Source organism: Talpa europaea (assembly GCF_964194135.1).
Source record: "Talpa europaea genome assembly, chromosome: 2".
Classification (NCBI taxonomy): Eukaryota; Metazoa; Chordata; class Mammalia; order Eulipotyphla; family Talpidae; genus Talpa; species Talpa europaea.
Genome location: NC_140068.1, coordinates 94,288,064 through 94,314,256, shown reverse-complemented (window position 1 = coordinate 94,314,256; position 26,193 = coordinate 94,288,064). Strand labels below are relative to the sequence as shown.

The window sequence follows — 26,193 nt, the reverse complement described above, 5'->3', positions numbered from 1 at the left end:
CTTTTGTGTGTGTGAAGGAGGGGGTGGGGGGTAATTTGTGCAAAGAAACTCTGGAAAAATATATAAGAGATTCAGAATAGAGATTAAGAGCAAGGGTTCTCATTGTAAACCATTTTACATCTTGTTTTTGATTTTTGAACCACATAAAAAGAACCCATTCAAAAGAGAAATAAAAAATAAATAAGGAAGTTTTGGAACTGTTCCAGCCAGCAAGTCAAAACCTATGTAAGGGTGGAAATAAACAGTTATGTCTGAGATAAACTAAAAAATGGGGACATTTCTCTTTGGAAGGACAAAGACATGTAGCAACATACAATTGAAGTCTGCAAAATAATGAACCAATATAAGCAGGAATAAGTGGGAATCCCCCCTTCACAAAAGAAATATGCACAGGTGTTTCATGCTCAATAAAATAACAATATTTATTTCATTTTTTAAATTATTAGTTTTTAAGTGACATTTTCCTACAAAGAACTCAAAATGCATATATAGAACTTATAATTTAATTTATAACAACAAACTTTCTCAATATTTGTAATACTTATAAATGTGGGGAGAGGGCATATGAGGTAGAGAGAAAGGTAAAAGGAGAACAGGGCCCTGAATATCGGGACACAGAACAAGAGGGGGGCCAACAGTTGGGAGGGTCTAACAACCAGGAGAGGTCCAGGAAAAAGCACCCATTTCTTGACCTCTGGTTTGAGGACAAGGTTCCTTTTCACTCATGGAAGTAAATGCTCAAAGTTTCCTTACAAGAAGCACTGGGCCAGCCACGGTGCTGGTGTTCTCTACCTGGCAAGGCCTCCCGGGTTCCCAAATCCCCTTGGGCTCTACTGTGAGGCAATCACAGGCACCCCAGAGCCAATGAGGTCATAGCACTCCAACACACCAGCCGCAAGCCATCAGTGATGGGTAAGAAGAGGGGTGTGGGGAAGGGCCTTCTTCCCATCTATTCCCATGGGATTCATGTTTCTCAGAGGGAAAACAATTCCATGTTTGCCTTCCATTTACATCAAATGGTTATTCCAGAGAAAGTGCAGCAATGCATCAATTCCTCCAAAGAAAAGTAAGACAAAATGAGCCAGTGCATCTCTGGCTTCCTGTTGGAGATCCTGTTTGAGAGGAGAGAGAGAGAATTTTTTAAGCAATAGAGTAACCCAAAGTAAGAAATTCACTATTAATATTAATTCAACCAAGGCCAGAAACAGCTTCTAGGGCTGCTTTATGAATTGTGAGAGCTGAAGGAGATCATCTTGGTCTGTTCCATATGTCCATCTCCTGCACACTGCCTTGTGAACTTCTCCACCAGGCCTTTTCCCATCTCACCCATCAGCAATGAGGGTGTTCCTCAAGGGCACACCTCAATGATACCCTCCTCCTCTGGCTTCCCAGAGCACTTAGTTGGTCTTTTCAAAAGCAAGGAAGTTGACTTTAGTGTTGGCAGTAGGACAGACTTGGGTGGGGGAAGAAGAGAGAGGATATGAGCATGACAGCGGATTCGTGCAGCAGTACGTTAACACCACTGCTGACAAGGGGAGCATGGGGAGGAGGCAGCAGTCAGATACAAGTGGCTCTCCCAGTCCCTGCCCCTCCTCCTGCAAACTTTTTCCAAGACAGCTGCTTCAGTGGCCTGATTAAAAAGTCCCTCTGCTCAGCACGCGGCCTCGGGCTCAACTCAGGAGAATAGAGATCTCAGGGATCTATCTAATCTGTCCCTGGCCCACCTCTCTGATCAAATCTTTTCTGTTTTTTGTTTTTTGTTTTTTAAAGATTTATTTATTTATTTATACAAGCACTGGGTACAGTCAGAAGCGCGGGAGGGTGAGAGAATTCACCAGAGACAGAGCAGGGAAGAGAACAGGCAGACTGAAGAAGTACACTGCTGAGGGGAGCAGCGGGCAGCAGGAGAAGTCTGCGTGCCATGTGGGACCCTCGCCTGTGGCCGGGGATCGAACCAGCACTGCAGAGGCTGCGGGAAGCTTTGCAGCCCAACGCTCAACCACTGAGCCACTAGGGGAGGCCCAAATCTTTTACTGTTTTCTCCCTCACTCAGTTTCAGGCTTCTCAGCATTTTTCAGACATGCAGACATGCCCATACCTCAGAGTCTCTCTCCAGTGTTGTCCCTCGGATCACAGCTCCCCCCACAGCCCTGTGGGTCACCGGCTCAGTGAGGCCATCCCGATCCCCTCTACTTAAAATGACAAGTTCCCCAACACATCTTGTCCCTTTCTTAGCTTTATGTTTCTCCAAAATAGTTATCATTATCTGATTAGCTATATACTTTTACTTGTTCTTTTCGTATCTGTCTCTCTCCCTTCTAGAATATAAACGCCAAGAGATCAGAGAGTTTTGTCTGTTTGATAATGGCTACCCAAGTGGAGCCTTCTATCTGAAGCCACCGGATAGAATGTGCTCAATGAATATTAGTGGCAGTGAATGCATGACAAAGCATTAACAGCAGACAAAAGAATTTAGACTTGATCAGTAAGTAGAAGTCATTCAAGGATTTCCCCCCTTTTATAGTTAATATCATTTAGGAAAATTGAATGAATCTCCTTCCAGCAAGACAGGTGAGAAAATACACAGAGCACGGAGAGTCAGAGGCTCACAGATTTAAATTCCAGTTTTGCCACTTATTTGCTGTGTGACCTTAAATAGTTACCTAATCCCTCTGAACCGCAACTGCTTCTTCTGAAACACCTATGAAAACAAGTCACAGGGTTATTGGGAGAATTAAATGGAACATCTAACAGTGTCTCAAAGAGTACCTGGAAGATTAATAACGTTAGCTTCCCTCCCTCTTCTCAGAACTCACAAATTCCCTGTGCATTACTATATCAGTGAGGATCCCAGGGGAAAAAAGACGGCCACTCAAATTAGGATAATTCAAGGAAAATTAAATTTTAAAAAACTATCTACAAAATGGAGAAGGGACTCCAGGGGTGGTACAATACCCAGGGCTTCTAACAGTGGAGCTGTCACTCCTCAGTCTGTAGGGACAGGGAGAGAACAGTTTCTAGAATCTAGGAGAGATTCCTATAGAGAAAATTTCAAAGACACAGTGAAGACCCTGAAAGTGATATGAAGAGTATTTTATCTTTTTTTTCTTGTTTTTTTAAAAGACTATTTTAAAACATACCTTATATTTAGGAAATTATATGCCCTGGATTAAAATAAAATTTGAGAAAGAGGCCAGGTCCTTGAAACAAAACCCCATATAACTAAATAGAAAAATAGACAATAATAAAGCAAGATATGTACAACTCAAGGACAATCAATTCAGTGCACAAAAATATAAATTGGTGAGCTCCTTACGAGGGTGTTCCAAGAGCAAGAATCAAAGTTCTTTAAGTAAGGCAGGAAGATATCTGGAGAATCAATGTGACCACTTGGTTACAGAGAGTACAAAAAGTGATTAGATGAAGGTGATTAGATTAGCACATTTTTTAAATGTGCTATGTTCTATTTAAAAGAGTTCTACAATGCAATTTTGTGGTATAGAATAAGGTATCATTCAAAGTCTAGGTCAAAGCCAGCTTTGTAAAATGTGGCATAAGGATAGACATATAGATCAGTGGAACTGTCCTGAGAGTCCAGAAATAAGTCCCCAAATATATATAGTCAATTGATTTTCAACAAGGGTGCCAAGATAATTCAATGGTGAAAGAATAGTCTTTCCAACAAATGGTGCTGAAACAATGGCATACCACAAACAAAAAAATAATAATGGACTTCTAATTCACACCATATATAAAAATTAATTCCAAATGGCTCAAAGACCTAAATTTAAAAGCTAAAACTATGCATATCTTTTAATAAAACAGTTATAAATTTTTATGTTGGATCAAATATGACACCAAAAATGTAAAAAACAAAAGAAAAAATAAGTAAACTGAACTTCAGCAAAAGTAAAAACTTTTGTGCCTCAAAGAACATCACAAAAGTGAAAAAACCTACAGAATGGAAGAAAAGCTTTGCAAATACTGAATATGATAAGGAACTCAATCTAGAATATATCCAGAACTATAACTCAATAATAAAAAGACAATAACCCAGTTTTTTTAAATGGGTGAAAGATCTGGACAGACATTTCTCCAAAGAGATATAAAAATGATGGATGAGCACAAAAAAGATGCCCAACATCAGCCACCAGGGAAATGTAAATTAAAACCACAATGAAACACTTTCACACCCACTAAGTTGGCTATAATTAAAAAGACCCGTCAACAAATACTGACAAGCATGTGGAGAAACCAGTACCTGGTATACTGCAGGTGAGCCACATGTACATGCTGCAGCTACTGTGGAAAACAGCCTGGAAGTTCCTCAAGATGGTAAATACAGAATTGTCATGTGACCCAGCACTTCCCCTCCTAGGCATATACCCAAAAGAACTGAAAACATATGTCTACACAAAAACTTGTACACAAATGTTCATAGCATCATTATTCATAATAGCCAAAAAGTGAAAACAACCCTGTAGGGTAAAGAAAATGTCAGGCTTTTCTGCCCTTCCGCCATCAGGATAGATGATGGATCCTTGTCCTGAATGCATGCCTGATGGCGGGCACCTGGAATAGGGTGTGGGCATAGGTAGATGGGATTCACCTGGGCTAAGACTGGGCTTTTAAGGGCGGCGTCACGGGGGGACGCCAGCAGCCCCAGCCAGCAGCAGCAGCAGCAGCAGTAGAAGCCGAAGCGGAAAAGCAGCAGAAAGAACGCCAGAGAGCCCAGATAGAGTGAAGACTTGCTGGGGGCTGGGAGGCCTGCCAGCCTCCCAGTCCCCCAGCCAGCACCCCTGCCTGCCATATGCCTGGTGAACCCCAAATAAAAAACCTGCAAAAACCCACTAAGGACTCTGACTCCTCCTTTACCTGGTCTGCATGGGATCAGAAAACCTGCACTGTGGCCAGTCCTGCCCTTACAAACCCAAATGTCCATCAACTGATGAATATAACATGTGATTGTGGTTGATACACACACACACACACACACAGAGGAATATTATTCAGCAATAAAAAGGAAGTATTGATATGTGCTGCAATGTGGATAAATCTTGAAAAAACTTTAAGCTAAGTAAAAGGAGCTAGACACAAAAGGTGTAATTCCCCTTATAGGAAATGTTCAGAATAGGCAGATCTAGAGGCAGAAAGTAAGTTGGTGAGGCTAGATGGAAAAGTGGGAGGAAATAAAAAGTCACTACAATTCCCTTCAGGGTTTCTTTCTGGGGTGATGAAAATGTCCTAAAGGTTCGGTGATATTTGTACCACTCTATTAATATACTAAACACTTTAAATGGGTGCACTATATACTACAGAGTTATGTGAATTTTATTTCTCAGTAAAGTTATTTTTTTAAATGAAAGAAAAATGACACAGTTCAGAGTCGATTTACTAGGCAGCAGAAGTAAGGTTTAAGAATTACAACTTAAAAGGTAATGGAAAGGGGGAAAAAGGAGGCAAAATGGAAAAGGCAGTTACATAGCAATAACCTCTTGACAGGTTAAGTCAAAAGTAGAAAATAAGTGGTTGTGATTTCCTAGCCCAGTATCTACTCTGCAGAGGGGGGAAAAAAAAGAGTTTGCTGATCAAGAAGCAGGAAAGCCAAACTTAGGATTTTCCTAGAATTCAAAAGTAGAATCACTAGTGAAAACTTTTCTACAGAAAAAAACTGTACTATGAAGGCAGATGATAAATACCATGAGTATGCTATGAAAAGTGATACACAGCGAATATTCAAAAGGTAGAGGCAAAAACCTTTTTTTTTTTTCATTTAGAAAACATTTATTCATCATTTTCCATGGGTCCAGCTCTGTTTTAAGTGATCTACACAGATGATCTTGTTTAATTTACACAACAGCCTTCTAAGGCAGGCACTATTATTATCTCCATGTTAATAATAAGTAAACAAGATAAATTCCTCCAGATGAGACACAGGGAGGTTTAGTAACTTATGTGAGGTCACATAGTAAATAAGTGGCTTTGTACCTGGCACATTTCTAACCTCATACACCATGAGTGTCGAATCCATATGTAAGTATGTCTTCCATGGATGTTCAACTCCTAATGTCATATTCTGATATGGTTTCCATTCTGACCAGAGGGTAAGGCTTTCAAGTAAAGTCTTCTCTGCATAGGACCCAATAAAGACAACTTACAGATGCAAAAAAAAAACCACACACACCCCCCCACCTCTCTCTGGGCCGCATGCTCTTGGGTCCAGATGTCAGAGAGAGCAGAAAGCTGGCGGTGGCTCCTGGGAGATAGCCATCAAATACTGAGCAGTATGGTGGCATGATGTGTGGATTTTGGAACCAGTGAACATGGGCTCAATTCCTAACTCTACCACTTACCAGATGTGCAACCTAGGACACTGTCAGGACATTAAGTTACTTAACTTCTCTAAACATCAACCTTCTCATTTAGAAAGTGAGAACAGCAATAGTCTCAGCTTCACTGGCAGTTGTAAGAATGAATAAACACAAGTGAAATACTTGGGTTGGCCCCAGCAAATAGCCAGCCCTCAGTAAGTACTAATTATTGTTGCCTAACTGTAGTTTGTCCTTCATGTGGATGAGATGGGGAGCTAGGGTGTGATGAAACCTGTGAGCCCACAGAGAAAATGATACTTTATAATCCAAATCCTTACCTGAGCCTCAATGTCTCCCCTGAGCTCCAGCCTGGTTCATAAAATTACATCACTTCACAATCTCTATGGCTCATCTCTGTGTCACAGTCTCTATGCCTAACATAAAATTTAAATAATCTCCACAGAAATCTACATTGTCCCCCAAACCTGTGCTTCCCAGTCCTCCCCGTCTCAGTATATGGCACTACCATCCATTTGGAGGCTCAGGACAAAATCGGTCAAGTTAGCCATTCTTTTCCTCTCACTTCCCATATCCAGTCCATCAGTCAACCCTACAGGCTCTAATTTCAATATTGAAATTGAAATGAATTCATTACATCCTAGCTCCCCATCTAATCCACCTGAAGGATAGCTGCAGTTATGTAACAATGGAGGCATCACCTCCATTGCCTCCAGCCTCTGACGGTCCCCTCTGGATTGCTGTCCCTCATGCCCCCACAGCCAGCCTACTCTGCATCGCAGGAATCTCCATTCTAAATGCAAATCAGCTCATAGCATTCTCCTGCCCTCCCTCTCCAAAGCTTCCCTATGCTTCAGGTGAAACCCAAACACCTACTTTACACCCAAGATAGAGACCAACTCCCAGACCCCACTCATTTCACGCCAGCTGTTCTGGCCTCCTAGTTGTACCTTAAGCCTGTTCCTGTCACAAGGGCCCATACATGCTGTTCCCTCAATCCAGGTGACTAGCTCCCTCACTTCCATTCTCTCAAATATCACTTCCCCAGAAAGGTCTTCCCTGATCACCCATCCAAAGTCAACCTCCAGCACTCAATGTCCCCTCATCCTGCTCTAAGCCTGCATTTCTGACAAGATGGCTTATTGGCCCTCTGCTTTACTGTCTGTCTCCCCCCTGCTAAGAGTTCCGTGTGAGCTGCCTCATCTTCTGTCCTGCTCTCTGCTCTGGAGCTTGGCGTACAGTAGGCACTCGGTATTTGAGTGAAACTGGCTTACGAAATATTTGTGTTTGTTTTCTTTGACTTCTTTTTTTAAAGATTTATTTTTTATTTATACAAGAACTGGGGTACAGGCCAGAGGTAGGGGAGGGTGAGAGAATTCACCAGAGACAGAGTGGGGAACAGAACAGGCAGATGGACCGAAAACACTGCTGAGGGGAGCAGCGAGCCAGGCAGATGTCTGCCGCGCCATGTGGGTATCTCCCTGCCTGGCCAGGAATCGAGCCTGCACTGCAGAGGCTGCAAACAGCTTCACAGCACTGTGCTCAACCCGCTGTGCCACCAGGGAGGCACTCTTTGACTTTTAGTAGCTTTGCTATTGGGTCTTTCCATTCATGTTTTGTCTTGGGGAATATTTTATTTGAAGGAAAACTTGTATTGTCCACATTTGGGCCAGAGCATAAAGGAGGACATGGCCCTCCCTGAAGCCAGCATGGCAGCAGCAGCAGCAACTACCAAGAAATCATCACAGCTGGGGCCTGACAGGCAGCCACCCCTCCCACAATGGAGCCCCTCAAGTCACCATTCACTGCTGCCAACTACAGGTTGTTCTGGAGGAAAACTAAGGTGGCTATGGATTTCATCACCCTAAGGTTTCAGTGATCGTGTTTGTTTCTGTTTTTCTTTATCATCTCTTAAATAATAATCAGGAGAAACTAATAAATCAGCAAGAATGGGGCTTAGACCATAACCTCTGGGTTGGTTCCAGGAGGATAACCACAATCTAAGACAGAAGTTCTCTTCTCTGATTGAGCATTAGATTTACCTGGGAAGCTGTTAAAGTGACTGATGCCCAGGCCATACTTCATGTAAGTTAAATCAGAATTTTTTGAGATAGGGCCCCGGGCATCTATATTCTCAAAACTCCACTGCTGATTCTAACAAGCTTCCTAGTTTAAAGACATGGAGAAAAGTTTCTCACATTTTTTTTTTTATAGAGGCATGTTTTTATTTATTTGTTTGTTTATTTGTTTGTTTGTTTATACATGCACTGGGTACAGTCAGAAGCGTGGGTGGGTGAGAGAATTCACCAGAGCCAGAGCAGGGAGCAGAGCAGGGAGACTGATGAAATACACTGCTGAGGGGAGCAGCGGGCGGCAGGAGAGGTCTGCGCGCCATGTGGGACCCTCCTCCGGTGGCCGGGGAGCAGCCGGGGATCAAACCGGCGTCGCAGAGGCCGTGGGCAGCTTCGCAACCCAGCGCTCAACCGCTGCGCCACTGGGGAGGCCCAAGTTTCTCACATTTTAATGTGCACACAAATTTCCTGAGGTGTGTGTAAAAAGACAGATTCTGATTCCAGCCTTGTGAAATGATTCCAGCCTGAGCTTTTGAACATTTGACCAGCTGCCAAGTGATGCCACACTAGTCCACGGACCACAGTTTGAGTAGCAAGCATGAAAGCAAATACTGACTTTGACTGAGGTTCACAATTTTTAGATCTAATGCTTAGAAATCTAGACATTATTAAAATTGCTAATTCCTAGGCATCCCGACCACCCAGCAGTCCATTCTGTTTGCTCTTTCTTCTACCTGGCAGGTTTTTCCCAGGGAAAATGAAATCTCACCTCTTGTACCAGCCTGTGATTGATGCTATCTCCAATGCTTCTCAGCTGCATGGCTAACCTGTGGATTATTTCCTCCTGGTGATGGTTCTGGCCAATATTATTCTCCTTGGGCTGAGAAGGTGGATTGTGATCTGCATTGACAGAAAAGAGTTCAGAAAGTTAACTCCATTAACTATCTATAAATCATTCATCACTAGTCACTGATAATTTAGACACGGGGAGGGATGGCATTCCACCAAATAATGATTATTAAATATGGGTCTGCTAGACTTGAGTGGCCTGTTCAGCCACCATTCTTTGTTTCCTGAAGTTCTGCATTCCTATACAAGGTCAGAATTGTCCCATCAATCAATCATAGCCAAACCTTACAAGATGCCTTTCAAATCAATCAAGAGCAGAAAGCTTGATCACACTGGGAAGGTACACACATGAGGTATGACTGTGAATGCCCGGGGTAGAGGAGGGATGGCATTGATTGATGTATGACAAGGGATCCAGAAGCTGATCAGTGGAATGCCTTGTCGATAAAATTAGAACCATGGCTGGGGGTCAGGAGTATGGTCTTGGTTACAATTTTGGTTACAACACTTGGTCATCAAATACATAAGAATTATCTGGTCAGTAGACTCATGTCCCCCCAAAGCCCTAAATGACAAAGACATTCTTTAGTTTCACCCATCTTTTTCTCCTTGTCCTACCCCACGTAACTGATGCTATATGATTAGTCTATCAATAAAAAGGCCAGGATCTTGCTTGTTCAGCAGCATTGTGCATTGTGCAGCCTGCTCCAGGACTCCGATTTATCAGTGTGGTGTTGCCAATGCAACAATTAAAAAGTAAAGCCTTGCATTGGAGTATATCAGCTCTGCCCAACAGAAATATAATTTGAGTTACATGTTCTTTTTAAATTTCCTAGTGGTGACATAAGATAAAATTAATTTTAGTAATATATAGTGTCATTATAATATATAATCAATGTAAAATTTTTAACAATATGTTTTGTATTCTTTTTATTACCCACATCTTTGAAATCTAGTTTTTATTTTATACTTATAACACATTCAATTCAGGTGCTAACTTTTCACTGGAAAATGTTGATCTGGAATTAGATTTCATGAAATTTACAGTAAAAAACGATTGATATATATGTAGAAAACATTCATAATTGTTTTCCAATGATTGAATTATTTGTTTTTTAAACTTTAATTAACATTAAATGAAACTTAACCTCAGTTCCTCAGCTGCAGTAGCCATATTTGAAGTGCTCAGTAACCAAATGTATAGTAGTTATTGCATTAGTGCAGGTCTAGATCTTGATAGTTTTTTAAATTTATTTTATTGATTTACCATTGATTCACAAAACTATATAAATTCCAGGGGTACATCTTCACGAACCCACCACCAGAGCTCTAGTGAACTGCTATTAGGCTAATGCCCTCTACCCTCCCACCTCTCCCACTGCTACCCCGCTGGTAACCACTATATATTTTTTTAAAGATTTATTTATTTATGCATACAAGAGCTGGGATGCAGGCCAGAGGTGTGGAGGGTAAGAGGATTCACCAGAGACATAGTGGGGAGCAAAACAGGCAAACTGACTAAAATACAGTGCTGAGGGGAGCAGTAGGTGAGGCAGGAGAGGTCTGCTGCGCCATGTGGGTAGCTCCCTGGCTGGGGATGGAACTCATGCTACAGTGGCTGTAGATAACTTCATAGGTTGCATCTTAACCCCTTGTACCACCAGGGAGGCCCTGGTAACCACTATATTTTAAATAGATTCTAACAATTGTTTTTATTGTGATTTATTAGTCATTTGCTTTGATTATTTATATCCACATCTAAAAGAAGCCATTCAGTGACTGTCTTTCAGTGTCTGACTCAGCATAATCATCCCAAGTGCACCAATGTTGTCACAAAAGGCAAGATTTTGTCTGTTTCAATGTCTATTAAGTACTTATACCACAACTTCTTTATCCAGTCATCCATTGATGACAGTTTAGGTTGATTCCATATCGTGTCTATTGTGAATAATGCTATGAGGATAGGTGTGCATAAATCTTGGAATTAGATCTTTCATATTCTTCAGATAAATACGTAGGAGACGTACTGCTGGATCATATGGTATTTCCGTGTGTAGTGTTTGAAGGAATATCCAAACCATTTTTCATAGGAGTTGCTCTAATTTAATCTTCCCACCAAGAGTGAGCAAGAGTTCCTTTTTTGGGATACCTTTGCCAACCCATACTGCTACCGGACACTTTGATATCGACCATTCTCACAGGTGGGAGGTGATGTTTCATTGTGGTTTTGATGTGTATTTTCCTAATAAGTGAAGCTGAGCACTTTTTCATGTGTCTGCATATCTTCTTTGGAGAAGTGTCTATTCAAAGCTTCTGCCCATTTTTTTTTAATTGGGTTGTTTTTTGTTATATTGTATGAGTTCTTTTTATATTTTGGCTATTTAGCTCTGGCCAAATAGATGGTGAGCAAATATCTTCTCCCAGTCAGTAAGTTTTCTATTTCTGTTTGTTTCTGTGGTGGTTTCTTTCACTGTACTAAAGTATTTTAGTTTGATGTAGTCCCATTTATTTATTTTTGTTTCTATTTCTCTTGCCATTGAGATAACTCTGTGGTTGATGTCCAGGAGTATATTACCTGTAATTTCTTCTATATATTTTATGATTTCAGGACTTATATAAAGTCTTTAGTCCAATTTGAGTTAATGTTTGTGTGTAGTGTTAGATAATGGTCTAGATTCATTTATTTTTTCATGTGGCTGCCCAGATTTCCCAGCACCATTGGTTGAAAAGGCTTTTCTTTTTCCATTGTATAGCTTGGCCCCTTTGTCAAAAATTAACTGCCCATATATGTAATGGGTTATTTTCGGCTCTCAATTCAATTTCACTGTTCTGTGTGACTGCTTTTGTCCCAATACCATGCTGTTTTGTAGACCTTTATAGTTTTTTAAAATAGATTTTTCCATTTAGGGTTTTTACCCATGATCTTCTAATGAGTTCCTCCAAGCCTTTTTCCTTTCAGCAACGAATGAGTGTTTTTTGTGTTTTTTTTTTTTCATGTGAGAGATCTTTCATTAGTATGCAGAGAGAGAAAGGGCTTGCGAGAGCGAGAGTGAGAGCGAGGTGGGGGGAGAGAGAGAGAGGGAGAAAGAGAGAGAGGAGAATGAATGAGTGTTTTTAAGCAATGTTATTAGGGGACATTTATTAGGGTGCTTTGAGGAACTATTAAAGAATAAGGACAAGGTTTCTGTTCTTAAGTTGCTTTCACTCCACTGGTAGGTGATGAAACAATTCCCAAGTACTTCAAGAATGTAGGGGAGGAAAAAATAAATTTGGGTTAAAATAGATAGAAGTATGGGGTCTCCCTGGTGGTACAAGGGGTTAAGCATCAGCACTATGAGGCAATTCGCAGCCACTGCAGCAGGAGTTCGATCCCTGGCCAGGGAGGTGACCCACATGGCACAGCAGACTTCTTCTGACTCTCCTGCTGTATTTCGGTAGATCTGCCTGTTCTGCTCCCCACTCTGTCTCTGGTGAATCCTCTAACCCCCTCCCCCCTCGCACTTTTGGCCTGTACCCGGTTCTTATATGCATAAATAAATAAATCTTAAAAATAATAAAAAATAGAAGTATGTCTTCACAGATACAGTTTCACGTGTGTTAAACCTGCTTTATCCAATAAAATTTAAGAATTTTGAATTTTCAGACTTTGTCCCAAGAGAATAAGCCCTTCCTCAAAAGTGTAGAAAGACACAAAAAGGGAGAAAGACACAAAAAAGGGAGAAAGACACAAATTACAATTCTACATGTTACAGTAAGGGCAAGGTCTGTGCAGAGAAGTCAGGGGAAGTACCCGGAAGAGATCTAAGCTGAGTCTTGGAGGATATAAGATGAATAAGAATAAGCCAGGGGGCGGGGAAGGGCAGGAGGAAGAGAAGTGAGGAAAGAAACCAAGAGTGAGTAGCAAGTAATATTCCAGACAAAGGATCATGCAAAGGCCTGGGGGGTGACAGACAGAGAGGTTTTGTGCAAAAACTCTTAAGTAGCTATTGCTGAAAGACAGGGAGTAATGAGAGACAGAGCTAATAGAGTAGGCAAGAGCAAAATCAGAAGGTACAGTAAAAGGTTTGCATGCCATCAAGTGGAGCAGGGGACCAGCTAAAGAGTTTTAAGCAGGAAGTAACATGATCAGTTTGCTTTCTAGCTAGTTCTCTCAGATCAAGTGGAGTTTGGTAAGACTCAGGGTGGGAAATGTGTTTAGTGGCTACCATGAAGTGCTGTGGAGGGATGATAAGGAGTTTCCTAACAGTAGCTTACCACATGCCACAACATACCTGCATTTTCTCACTGACTACACCTCACCACCGACCCCAAGAGGTCACTGCCTTGCATTGCAAATGAGAAAGCTGTGGCTTAGAGCAGTGTTTCTCAATTAAGGCTCCACCTGGAGTCTCCTGGGGAGGCTTTTAAAACTGCTAATCAGGTCCCACTCGATGTTGAGTGAATATTTGTGTATGGTGTTAAATAATGGTCTAGTCTCATTTTCTCATGTGACTATTGAGGTTTCCCAGCACCATGTGTTGAAGAGGCTTTCCTTTTTCCATTTTATGGTCTTGGCTTCTGGCAGTTGGACCAAGTATCAGTATTTGTTAAGCTCCCCAAATGGTTCCATGTGTAGCCAAGTGTGAGGACTGGTGGTTCAGAGGAGCCAAATAACTTGCCTCGGATTTGAAAGTCAGTTAATATGAATGCCAGGATTTAAAAAACAGATCTGCCTGGCTTAGCAAATAGTAAAGCAGTAACAACAGGAGTGGTGTGGTAAGAAAATGGAAATTCCTACTCTTCCAGCTCAGGAGACTGGACCAGTAATGGTACCATCCGTCTGTACAGAGAGTGGGTGTTGGAGAGGACAGGAATAGAAGGCAGAAGAGGTGAGTAGTAAGAGAAAGAAGAAAATTTGAGTTCACCACAAAAATTACCAAGAAAGATCAGTCAGGTCAAGGAGGAACCAGGAAAAATGGTGTTTCCTATCTTTCACTCTTCTTGAAAATTTCCTTCTAAAATGTACTAATGGAGGGCCTCCCTGGTGGCGCAAGGGCTTAAGCACCGCACTATGAAGCAATCCACAGCCTCTGCAGCACGAGTTCGAAGCCTGGCCAGGGAGCTACCCACATGGTGCAGCAGACCTCTCCTGACTCGCCCGCTGCTCCCCTCAGCAGTGTATTTCAGTAGATTCACCTGTTCTGCTCCCCACTCTGTCTCTGGTGAATCCTCTCACCCCCCACACCTCTGACCTGTACCCCAGTTCTTGTATGCATAAATAAATAAATATTTTTAAAAAATAAAATGTACTAATGGGCATTGTACTCAGTTAACTATGGTATATGGAACATAACACATTGTGTGGGGGGAGAGGGGACAATGGTGATGATTCAGAATCCTAAAACATACCACAGGATCCTTATATTAATGTTGTGAATCATTATCTCACTTGCCCACACCCCTGCCAAGAGAATCTTCCCAGTTGCCTAAACAATCATATTCTTTCCTTCATGTCCCTGCCCCAACCCCAGACCACAGTTGATTGTATCAGAGATGGACAGCCCACCCAAGAACAAAAAAATCCACTCGCTAATCAAGAACACAGAATCTGGTCCCAAGAAGGAAAAAGGCTCTTCTTCTGTTGACTATTGACTCAGCAGACTAAGGTAAGAGTTGGGACCAGGAATTGCACAGAATTATTTTGAGCCCAAGATAATAAGTCAAGGTCATTTGCAAACAAAATTTTTGAAGGGGAGGGCCTCCCCGGTGGTGCAGTGGTTGAGCGCTGGGTTGCGAAGCTGCCCGCAGCCTCTGCAGTGCCGGTTCAATTCCCGGCCACCAGGCGAGGGTCCCACATGGCGCGCAGACCTCTTTTGCCGCCCGCTGCTCCCCTCAGCAGTGTACTTCATCAGTCTGCCTGTTCTGCTCCCTGCCCTGGCTCTGGTGGATTCTCTCACCCTCCCACGCTTCTGACTGTACCCAGTGCTTGTATAAATAAATAAATAAATCTTAAAAAAAAAAAAAAAGAATAAAATGTTCTTTTAAAAAAAAAAATTTTGAAGGGGAAGGAAACATTTAACGGAGAGGTGGAGGAGCCAACTGAGAGAGATAAACTGAGCAGACGTAAGAAGCCAAGACTCAAAAAAAAAAATTTACTGAACGCCAGTTCTGAGATCCTGAACCTTGCAAGTTCAATTCCTTTTCATAACCACCCTCACCAAATTCCACAGCTCTAGAGATGAATGGAGTAAGTTTTTCTTCCTTGAAATCCAACAAATAATTATCTTTTGATATATCAAATACCATTGTCCAGAGCAGACAATGTGGATAAGATTGTATTGGCTATAAATTGACCTCAGGACATACTCGAAAGTGAAATTTAAAAATTAAGTTCCTCATACTAGTGGTTTGTGTTTTTGATTTTGATCATTTACCTGTTCCTTATAAAAGTTGACTGCGAAATGATTGGAGTTCTGATACTTGACCTATAGATGACATTATTTGTTGGTTAAGGAAAGTCAGTCTGCTGTCCCATGACATTTGTACAATTAGCTCTCCCATCATTTATAAGAAACATGAGAAGATCATAAGGAAGAAACAATTAAATCAAAGTTTTAAAGTGGCCATGTAAGAAAGAAATGAGAAGTCTTTTGACAAGATCATTAAATGAATGAAATAAAAAGGCGTAACTGTATTCTTTTCCAAGTACTGACTTTTTAATAGCTAGAGGGAAAAAGTATCTCTCCTTATACTGAAAAGGTGGGTGAATATTAATATGTCCACACACAGTTCTAAAAATATAAAGTTTAAATAGCCTGATAAGAAATTTGGAAAAAGTTTCAAGGTTATACTTTTGCAAAATAATTCTTTTATAAAGCAATTATTAAGCCCCTGTGTACTAGAAATTTAAAAATTATTCCTGTATGTTGAGAATCCAGTGAGAGATTTTGACTGGCTGTCATTTCTGTTGGATTTAGAACTTTTAAGCAAACATGCTTGTAAGGTTTTATAAGGGGCCTCCCTGGTGGCCTAGGGGTTAAGCCTCAGCGCTATCACCCACACCACCCTCCACTGTGGCCTGAGTTTGATTCAAGCTAGAGCGCAAACTACATGTGGCCCACTCCAGTTCTTCTTTGCAAAAAAATTTTTTTTAAGTTTTTATAAGTGCTTCTCCACTAACAGTTATAATGTGAATATTTCACTTCATTATGTGGTGGTCATCCTTGTAATAATCTTTATTTTGTTCACTAAATAATAGAAGTCTAGGAACTTCTCGTTCAAGATAAAGCACAATCATTGGCATCTCCATTTCTCCCAAAACCCCACCAAAATGAACTTCAGAAAAAGAATAAAACCAAAAAAGTGAGGAAAATGGGAGGCAAGCTCAAGAACAGGTGAGAGAGCTGCACAGGTTTCTAGGAGGCAGCAAGCAGATGATACAAGATAAAGACAAGTCAGTGAGCCAGGTAGAAAAAAAACACCACAAACCCCTCACAGGGATTCTTGAGATCTGGAATCCTGCTAACCCACCAAGAACCCAAGGCTGGGAGAGGGAGACATGCCATTGACTGGAGGTGCCACTTGTACTTCTGACATCTTAGCCCACTACACACACACACACACACACACACACACACACACACAATACATCATATTTCTTCTGGAAGAGAACAAATCTTATGGGGAAAACCAAAGTTTCTTCATGAATGTTGGTGCCTTAGATTAAAGGCCTCTCCTGACATTTGAGGGATTTGCAGCCAGAAAACCAGCTTCATACCTATCTCCCAAAATTCCCCCAATTCAGAGCCTTCTATATCTCATTTCAGTTCCCTCTGAATTGCGGAGCTCTGGAGAGGCAGTTCAGCGCAGTGGTAAAATTCTGAAGCCAGATCGGTTGGATTCAAATATAAAATTCACTACAGATAAAACTATTTGACTTAGAGCAAGTTATTTAATCACTCTATGCCTCAGTTTCTTCAAATGTAAGAGGGGAATGGTAATGTATTATTTCAACATTCTAAGATTTTTTAAAAATTTTTTTAAGTTTTTTACATCACTGTTCATTTTTAAACAATATTTGCTTCCCCCCACCTCCCCAGGTGTAGTCCCCATAGAATTTCCTTCACCAACACACCCCCCCACCATCACCTCAGTCCCCTGTGCTCCTCCCTCCCTCCCTCTCATCCCTCTCCCTCCTCCTCCCCTCCAGGATGTCTCTGATTTAAAATGGTCTGTTTTTGCTTTGCTGTGTTTCGTACTGTTATTATTTTTTTTTACACTGCTGTCTTATTTGGTTCCCCTATATTCCTGTTATAAGTGAAACCATCTGATATTTTCCTTTTTCCTTCTGGCTTATTTCACTGAGCCTAAGATATTTTTAAAATCTCCAAAATCATATTGTGTTTTATAGTCCATGGCCATGTGATAGTCCAACAGCATCATTTACCTTCTTAGTAGTAAACAAAGTAATGGTGCACCTTATGATTAATTGAATATTAAACTTAATGAAATACCATTAGTAGCTACCTCATACTGGGGTTTTTGAGATGATTAAATGAGCTAATACATTAAAGTGCACACAGGATGGTGTTTGGAAGTGGATAAACACTTTATAACTGTTCGCTACTGCCACCACCTGGAAAAATAGTTCTACTCACATGACATCAGACAAAACCCACACTAGCTACCCATTCCACAGTTCTTTAAAAGAACAGGAAATCAGAACCACAGCATGAAAGATAAACAAAACAGTAACCCTGAAGAAAGCATATGTAATCCAGGAAAAGGAAAAGAATGTTTGCAATTCTAAGGTATATGTTTAGGGAAACTTAAGAAAATAGTACATTCATGAAACAAAAGACAATGCTATGAAAAAAGAAAAATCCTAAAAATCAGATTTTAAAGATATGATTGCCAAAATTAATATGGTCTGAAAAATAAAGTCAAGAAAATAATTCAGAGAAAAATCAGAATTTGAAATATAAGAGAGAAAAAAATAAGTAACCTGGAGGGCTAATTTGGAAAGAAGCATCTGATCAATAGGAGTCCCAGAAAAAGGGAATGGGATGGGGGGGTTTGGGGGGTGCCCAATAAAAAAACAAACAGGACAACACGACTTCACAAAACTGAAAGACACCCAACTTCAGATTAGAAAGTCCCATCCCCACCTAAAAAAATGCCCCACCAAGTCCTCAGGACCACAAATGGAGAAATAAAAACCTCACCTCTAGATCACAATGAAATTTCAAGAGGGTCAGGGCAGGGCAAGAAGGCAGCAGTGTGAAGATGTGGGGCTCGCCTCTTCCAAATACTCACAGCTAGACTGCAGCAGAAAAAAGCTAGTAACTCCTGAAGGAAAAACAAGATTAAAGCACCCACTAGAAGTAACATCTGGAAGATGGGGACTTCAGCAACCAGTGGAAATAGCCAAGCACATCACCCACCCAGGCAAGCAAGGTGAGTCCGAGTGACCCTCCAGGCCCTGCAAACAGCAGAGTGAAACTAACAAGGCCTGTGTAGAGTACCTGTGGCAGACCTCTGCAGGCCCTGAGCCCTCAGATGAGACCTGGAAGCAGATCCACCACAGTAGGCCTCCAAAGACATCAGTGCAGACCTCGGCAAACTCTAGGCTAGATTCTGAAAGTAGCCCTACCAGCAGTTGCCCTTGGCAGACTTCAGTGAGCCCTGGGGCAGGCTCACAGGGAGTCTCAGGGTGAGTCCTGGAAGCAGCACAGACCCAGTAAGGTCCAGACAAGCAGTGGAGCAGTACCTGCCAAGGGGAGCAGATATGACAGCCCCCAACAGGGGCAATTGCTGGGACAGGTCCCCACAGTCTGTGGCCCTTGAAGCAATGAGCCAGAGGGACACCGATTGGACAGTCTCTTGAATAAGAATGTGATTAATTTCCCCTTGGTCAGTGCAGACCAGTATAAATCTCAACAGAGTTGACACTGAGGAGATTCATGCTACATTGAACAGGAGGTGGGTAGAGAAAGGAACATGTACATTGTGGTTTGGAGTAGAGGACACCAGTGGAAGGGCAGTCAGCTCAGCTAGAGACCCTGGAGAGAGGTAAGGAGAGGTTATATGGAGATATACTCACAAAAAAAGAGGGGAAAACCCAGTTCAGGGGCTGGGCCGCGCCACAAACTGGGTCCCCGGTAAAGATTATATTAGAACAGTTATCTCCTTGGGACTGATACTTATTTTGTGAAGTGTACTGAGAGCACAGGGACTGCCTAGTCTCTAATCCCAAGCCCCAGAAAGGAGGGTGATTAGGGGTACCACAAACACAAGCCAATCCCACCCTAACTCAAGCACACAACATCTGGATCTCTCAAAGTCCCTTCTCACCCTAATCAGCAACTACAAAACAGGTCTGGGTACATACAGAAGCCAGTTAAGACAAAAGTAAATAAATTGCTAAAAATATTAAAAATAATAATAATATAGGGAGCCCTCAAGCAGCAAAATGGGCAGACAAAAATATAATACATGGAAATGTGAGACTTCAGGAAAGTATGAGATCACAAGGTGAGATCAACTCTTCAGAATCCAAACACAAAAGGATTGAAGATTATATCTTCCTATCTGAGGAAGAGTTCAGAACTGCTATAATAAACTCAAAGACATTAAAGAAAACTCAAAAAGGCAAGTCAAAGGAATACAAGAGGGTTCAGAAAAGCTAATCAGGAAAGAAGGTTCCAGAGAGACAAAAGAGGAACCAAGTGGGGAGATGCTCCAGATAAATGTCACCTACTTCAAAATGGGTTTAGGGCCAGTCCTGCCTGTGCCAACCAAAAGTATAATGTTACAACTCTTGGTTTAACTGACAAACTAGTTGTTACTTAGGAAATAAAAAATCTAGTATTTGCTTTAGGAGGATGCAGGTGAGGATGAACAGAGCCAGGTGGAACATGCCCAAGCAAGGAAGAACCAGTGAGGGTGGAGGCTCTGATAGGGAATATAAGGATGTGCAGAAGCAGCCCCCGGAGTCAACCATTCCAGACTCCACTATGCCCAAAACTTCTCAACTTTTCTCTTCCAAGGTCAGCTGCTGTTGCTGGCCTCCAAAGGACCTGGAGAAGCTTCCAGCAGCCGACCTTGGAGGAGAAAAGTTGAGACGTTTTGCAGCTATCCATTGGCAGCATTGCTGCCATTACAGCCTGGAGGGGACGGTGAGGGCCTGGATCCGGGCTCCTTGCTGAGCCGTGTGAAGGTGGGCTGTTTGTCGGGTTGTTTGGCTGCTGCTGCTGCTGCTTCCAGTGTTGTCTATCTGATAGTGTCTGCTGTTGCCTCTGGCGCATCTCAGAGACTCTGGTGTCCTGCTAGTGGCATCTCCTGCTCTCACGGAGAGGTGGGTCTCTGCCCATTGTCTCTGGCTGCCATGTGTTTCAGGTTCTCAGTGGCAGGAGGACACCATTTTGGTAGTGAGGGCTTTTGTTTGGAGTATGTACTCCAGCTCTTCTGCAGCGGTAAGATACCATCTTGGACGCCATTTTGTTTAGAACTTTTGAACACTGGACACTAGCTGGGGTGAGATAGTCAGCCACTTGTGGCCTTAGTGACTCTTTATTTCCCCATTTGTTAAATAAATCCCATTATTATTATTCCCTGAACCTGTGTGGTCTTGCAATTGTTCATGCAGGTGAAGAACTCAGACAGTGGCTGGTAAACTATTTGGGCACTGTCCTTGGCCAGCTTTAGGGCCCCTTATTGCCTGGTAACATAAGGAAACCAACAAGCCTTGGTGGATAGCTGAATAAGATAGGCAAAGGAGTATAGAAGAAAGGCTCTGAAGAAAGGATGCAACAAAAGATTAAGTGTGCCAAAAGCAAGAGGTGTGTTTGTGTTCTGAAACTCAACATAATAATATAATTATTATATATTATAATAATATATAATATATATTATTTATTAAAATAATATATAATATATAAAAATTGTGCATGCTTACCAACTAAAAGGTGAAATCCTTGAGGACATGTATCTATTTCATATACATAGGTGGTACTCAATGGATATTGTTAATTATGATTATAAAGATGTAGTCCCCAAAGGGGATGGACCGAATATGTATTGGGATTGTTTCCAGTCACGTAATATTGAAACCAATGCTACAACCAAAATCTTGAACATATTTGCATTTGCAAATAAATTAGGATGTACCCACACAATAGAATATTTTGCCACTGTAAATAAGAATGAGGAAGCTCTCTATGCAGAAAGAGAGCTTTAATGCATAAAGATCTCCAAAGAGAGTGTTTAGTGGGCTATTTTTGTCTAAAAGACAAGGGGCATTAAAAAAATCCATATTCATAATTGTTCACATTTGCATAAAGAAACTGTAGAAGATACCCAAGAATCTAAGAACAATGGATGCTTATAATGAGAGCAATTAGAGTAGAAACTGAATAGATGGGCAACAGGAATACAGAAGAGGTTTTTCACCAGATGCCTTTTCATATTCTTTAGCTTTCTAACCATGAAAATCTATTTTTTTAAAATACTTATATAGCACTCATAATGTACCAGCCACCATTGCAAGCCATTTAAAATTAGTAACACATTCATTATTTATTAGCAGAAATTCTTATTCAAAATTCAATTTTAAAAGTATTTCAGTAGTGTCATAATTGTATTGTGGTAATGCAAATAAATATCTTTGTTCTTAGGAGACAATATGAGGATTTAGAGATAGAGATGTCGGGGGAAAGGAGGTCCTGAACAAACTCCACATAAACAGGTTTTATGGACTCCACCCCCACCCCAGATCAGAGATAGCCAAGACACCAAGGACTACAAATCTCATAATGTTGTCATCACCAAATGGAGGATTGCTGGGAAATAAGGGTGGAGTTAAGCAGCTAGACATGTGGGGCTATATAACTAGACATGTGGGGCTTGGGTTCCTTATTTTTTGGGGGGACTTTCAGCATGCTATTGGGGTCCCAGCTCAGCGGAATTGATAGGACGCATTCACCAATTTATCTCTTTCTCCCTGAGTTATTCTTTCCTTCATTTCCCCTTTTTGTAAATAAACCCTTTATTAGCCTTTTTGTGTGTGCCTGCAGTTGAGTCTCATAATGAGTCCCTTTTAAGCACACAGGTGAGGACCCACAGTCAGGCAACCTATTTCACATTGGGGTTGCCCTGTAACAGAGTTAGTATGTCTGCAACTGTATCTCAAATGGTGAAGCAAAGAAAAATATTTGTACCTGCATTAGTGTGAGTGTGCGCATGTGTGCGTGTGCACGTACGCAGGAAGAGAGATAAAAAGATAAAGCAAATGTGGCTAAAAAAGGCAAATTCATGTGAAAGGTGTACAAGCTGCCATTCATTCATGCAAAAATTTTGCAAATTTTAAATTTTCCAAGGTAAACACGGGCAGGGGGAGGGGAAAGTATCTCAGGAAACTTCTTAAAACATTTCTATTTAATTTCTATAAACTCTGGACTGATTTTCAAGGCTCTTGGAATCTATCTCAACTTATCTTGTCCAGTTTTCTTACTCTTCTTGAACCTTATACTCTAAACTTTATCATCATTTGACCAAATCTTACTTTTAAAGCATATCTCAAAAATTACTTTCTCTAAGATGCCTTTTTGGAGCCTTCCAAAATAATGTGATTTCTCACCACCTGGAACATCTATATAGCTCTTTTAGCTCTAATAATATACATCATATTCTACATTTTGTTTTAATCATTGCATATTTTTATTTTGTGAAACATCAGAGATAATATATATAAAGTGTGTTAATATACTTGCCTATTGGATACATACTGTCTACAACAATTATGCGTTACAATGAGGTAATTCCTAAGAACTTGAAATTAAAAGAAATGTCTTCCAAGAACTAAGAAGCAAGATTAATGTATGTGTAGTGGAAGTAGGTGGGATGGCCAGTCCCTGAAAGGGAGGCGACTAGCAACTCTACTTTGCATATGATGTTCCCTCTGCCTGCAATTCCCACCCCAACACACATCCCCCACACCCCACAACCCGCCCTCTTTGCCCACTCAGGTCTCAGTTCAGGGTTACATCTGAGGAAAATCTTCTGTAACCTCCCTGCGAGGACAAAGCCAACTTTATAACTATTGGATCTCTTCTCGGTATTTATCACATTCTATTTAACATATATGTGTGATTGACCACTATCAGCCTCCTTTACCAGATGAAATACTCCAAGAGGGGAGGGGTTGTTACCATTTTTGTTTCCTGTTGTTACTCCAGTATTTAGAACAGTGCCTAGAATACATCAAAAGTAGGCCCTAGTTTTTGTTTTTTGGGTGTTTGGGTTTTTTTTAACGAATGAATGAAAAAAAAAAAAAAGAATGTGTCCAACTAGAGGAGACAAGGAGAACTGGTCTTAGAATTAAAAACAAAAAAAAAAGGAAAGAAAAGGGGAAAAAAGGCAAAACAAAAATGAAGCCCTCTCAAAGGGAGAGTAACTGGATTCTACTGACTTCTACAATTACATATCCCATTTATACCACTTACACACATACATATGCACATTTAATTCTGCCCTTCTCTATCAATTATTACATTTTAGAGGTGCACAGGTGTCCTTTTTACTTTTACTGCTGTTTTCCCAAAAGTTTCTAATTTCCCCCAAAGCCTTATCCAGACGACAACTTTGGACTTCCCAAAGTCCCACCCACCCCCTCAACTTTTCTAAGAAAAAGTAGCTCTAAGTTCCCCGTATAAAAACTTATGGGTTTTCCCCTGCCAGAGTTATGCTCGCATCTGCAGATTTCCCCAGTGTCACTGATAAATTTTGGTTTCAGCGGGTCACTTTCCAGCCAATAACGTTGTGGTTTCCATTTTCAGTTTGTGTCGCACCCTGAAACAAAACCACTGAGGGACACCTCTCCCTCATTACAGTTCTACTTTGCGCAGCTATCTTTTTCCTCTGTTAGTTTGTCCCCAGCGATCGCAGGTACCTTAGGCCCACCAGCGCGACGAGCAGCCCAGCCCTCCGAGGCTAGAAAAGAGCGCGCTGCGCGGGCCGTTATGGCAACGGAGGTCACGTGGACAGGCGCTGGCCAATGGGGAGTGCACACGGCGCGCCGGGAAGAGGCGGGCCTCGGGCGCTGGCGGGGGCGCGCGACATCTAGAGGCGGGGAGGCGGGATAGGGGGTGCTCCCCTTAAAGTGCCTGGCACCTCCTGTTACCCTAACTTTGGCGTCCTTGACGCTTTAATGACAGCTCCAAATCCCTCTCACACCCCCTCTCAGTCTGCGCTCCCCTACTTCTTAGAGGAGAAACACGCTGCTGCCCCCTGGGTGGGAAGGAAATGGGAGGCTGTTTGGGCTACCACCTCCAAATTTGGGCGGGGGGTGGGGGGTGGGGCGGAGGTTGGGGGAGAAATGTCCGTTTTTCTAACAGTTTGGAAGTCATCGATGCCAACGGCTAAAATACCAACAACTAATACAACTTACATACATAGTAAGACGAGATTCTAGACATGAAAACAAACATGTAGGTCAGTTGTTTGGCTGTTAACACTAATCAAAGGTATAGCTCCATAATTCTCCCCCCTGCTTTTGAGGTGACGCTATCTCAGATGATAACCCATCAACTTCACAAGGAATCTGTGAGGACCAAGTAGTATAGTGAATGAGACAACATTGGGAAGTTTACTATAAAATGTTAAGTTCTAGAATACTGGTGATGATTGCACAACTTTGTGGCTATATAAAAACCACTGAATTGTAGGGCCTCCCTGGTGACCTAGGGGTTGAGTGTCAGCACTCTCACCGCTGGGGTCTGAGTTCAATCCACATACAGAGCAGCAGACCTCTCCTGTCTCGCCCCCTGCTCCCTTCAGCCGTGTATTTCAGTAGATCCGCCTGCTCTGCTCCCCACTCTGTCTCTGGTGAATCCCCACCCCCCACCTCTGGCCTACAACCCGGTTGGTCTATGCATTAATAAATAAATCTTAAAAACAAAATACTGAATTGTGTACTTTGAAAGGTTGGACTTTATGTTGTATGAGTTGCACTGTAATTTAAAAAAACAATATATATATGTTCTAGACGGTATTCAATAACAGAATTTCAGGATTTCAGAAATAACTGACACCTGCACATGTGAAAATTCACACTTTTAGTCAACTGAATTATTTTTAAATATGGATACCATGTATTTGGTATAGTGGCAAGAGACTATCAGGTTGCTTGATTTTCTGCTTTCTCAGGTAATTCTTGTAAAGTTGGAATGTAGTTTGAGACTAGTTTTAGTAATTTCTTTCAAGTGTCTAGCATGCTCTCAATCTAAAAGTCCAAAACCCCATAAATTTTAACCTGATTCTAATGCTCTTCAGAACACAAGATTTTAAGTTTCCAACATTTTGGGAAATCTAGGAATCATACATTTTTGCAAAGCAAAATTTCAAGTTTCTCTTTTCTTCATACTCTTTTCTATATTAGCAAAACCACAGAGGAACCTAAACTGAATTTTCCCTACCTTAATAATTGGGACATTATCAGGGCAAGTGTAAAGATACATTTTTATTAAAAGATAAATTTAATCTGTTTAAATCAGTTTGGGATCATCTTGAATAGTTGTCACATCAGTGATTCAAGGATAAAAGGGACTAAGAGATTTAATACCACGAAGCAGAGTCAGTTTTAGATCTTTACCACCTATAAACTTTGATGAACAGTTTTACCACTATCTTCCTGCAGTTAATATTTAATCTATTTAATGCACAATTTTTATGTCCTCAATGCCAAGAAAAATACCTGCTAAGCAGAACATTTATCTTAGTTTAATATAAATAATTTCTTACCTGGATCTGTTGACATGGCTGAAACCTGCTGGGAGCTCACAAGTCGGGTCATGTATGCCTTCTGAAGAGTACGGTTTCACCCACAGTGATTTGCAACAATTTGTTACTTTGAGAAGATTCAGAACTTCTTTAAGTTCATAAACAATAGCATCATGCTTTTTCTTCAT

The 26,193-nt window shown here is 41.3% G+C and overlaps 1 protein-coding gene across 1 annotated transcript; it reads right to left on the bottom strand.

The window, feature by feature from the left end:
• Positions 1-1,007: 1,007 nt before the first annotated feature.
• PXT1 (peroxisomal testis enriched protein 1) lies at positions 1,008-26,193 on the bottom strand (the record flags this gene model as incomplete). The annotated part of the gene is given in 4 exon segments (XM_084228353.1): positions 1,008-1,112; positions 9,171-9,301; positions 26,027-26,099; positions 26,101-26,193. Coding segments are annotated over 4 exon segments (402 nt in total).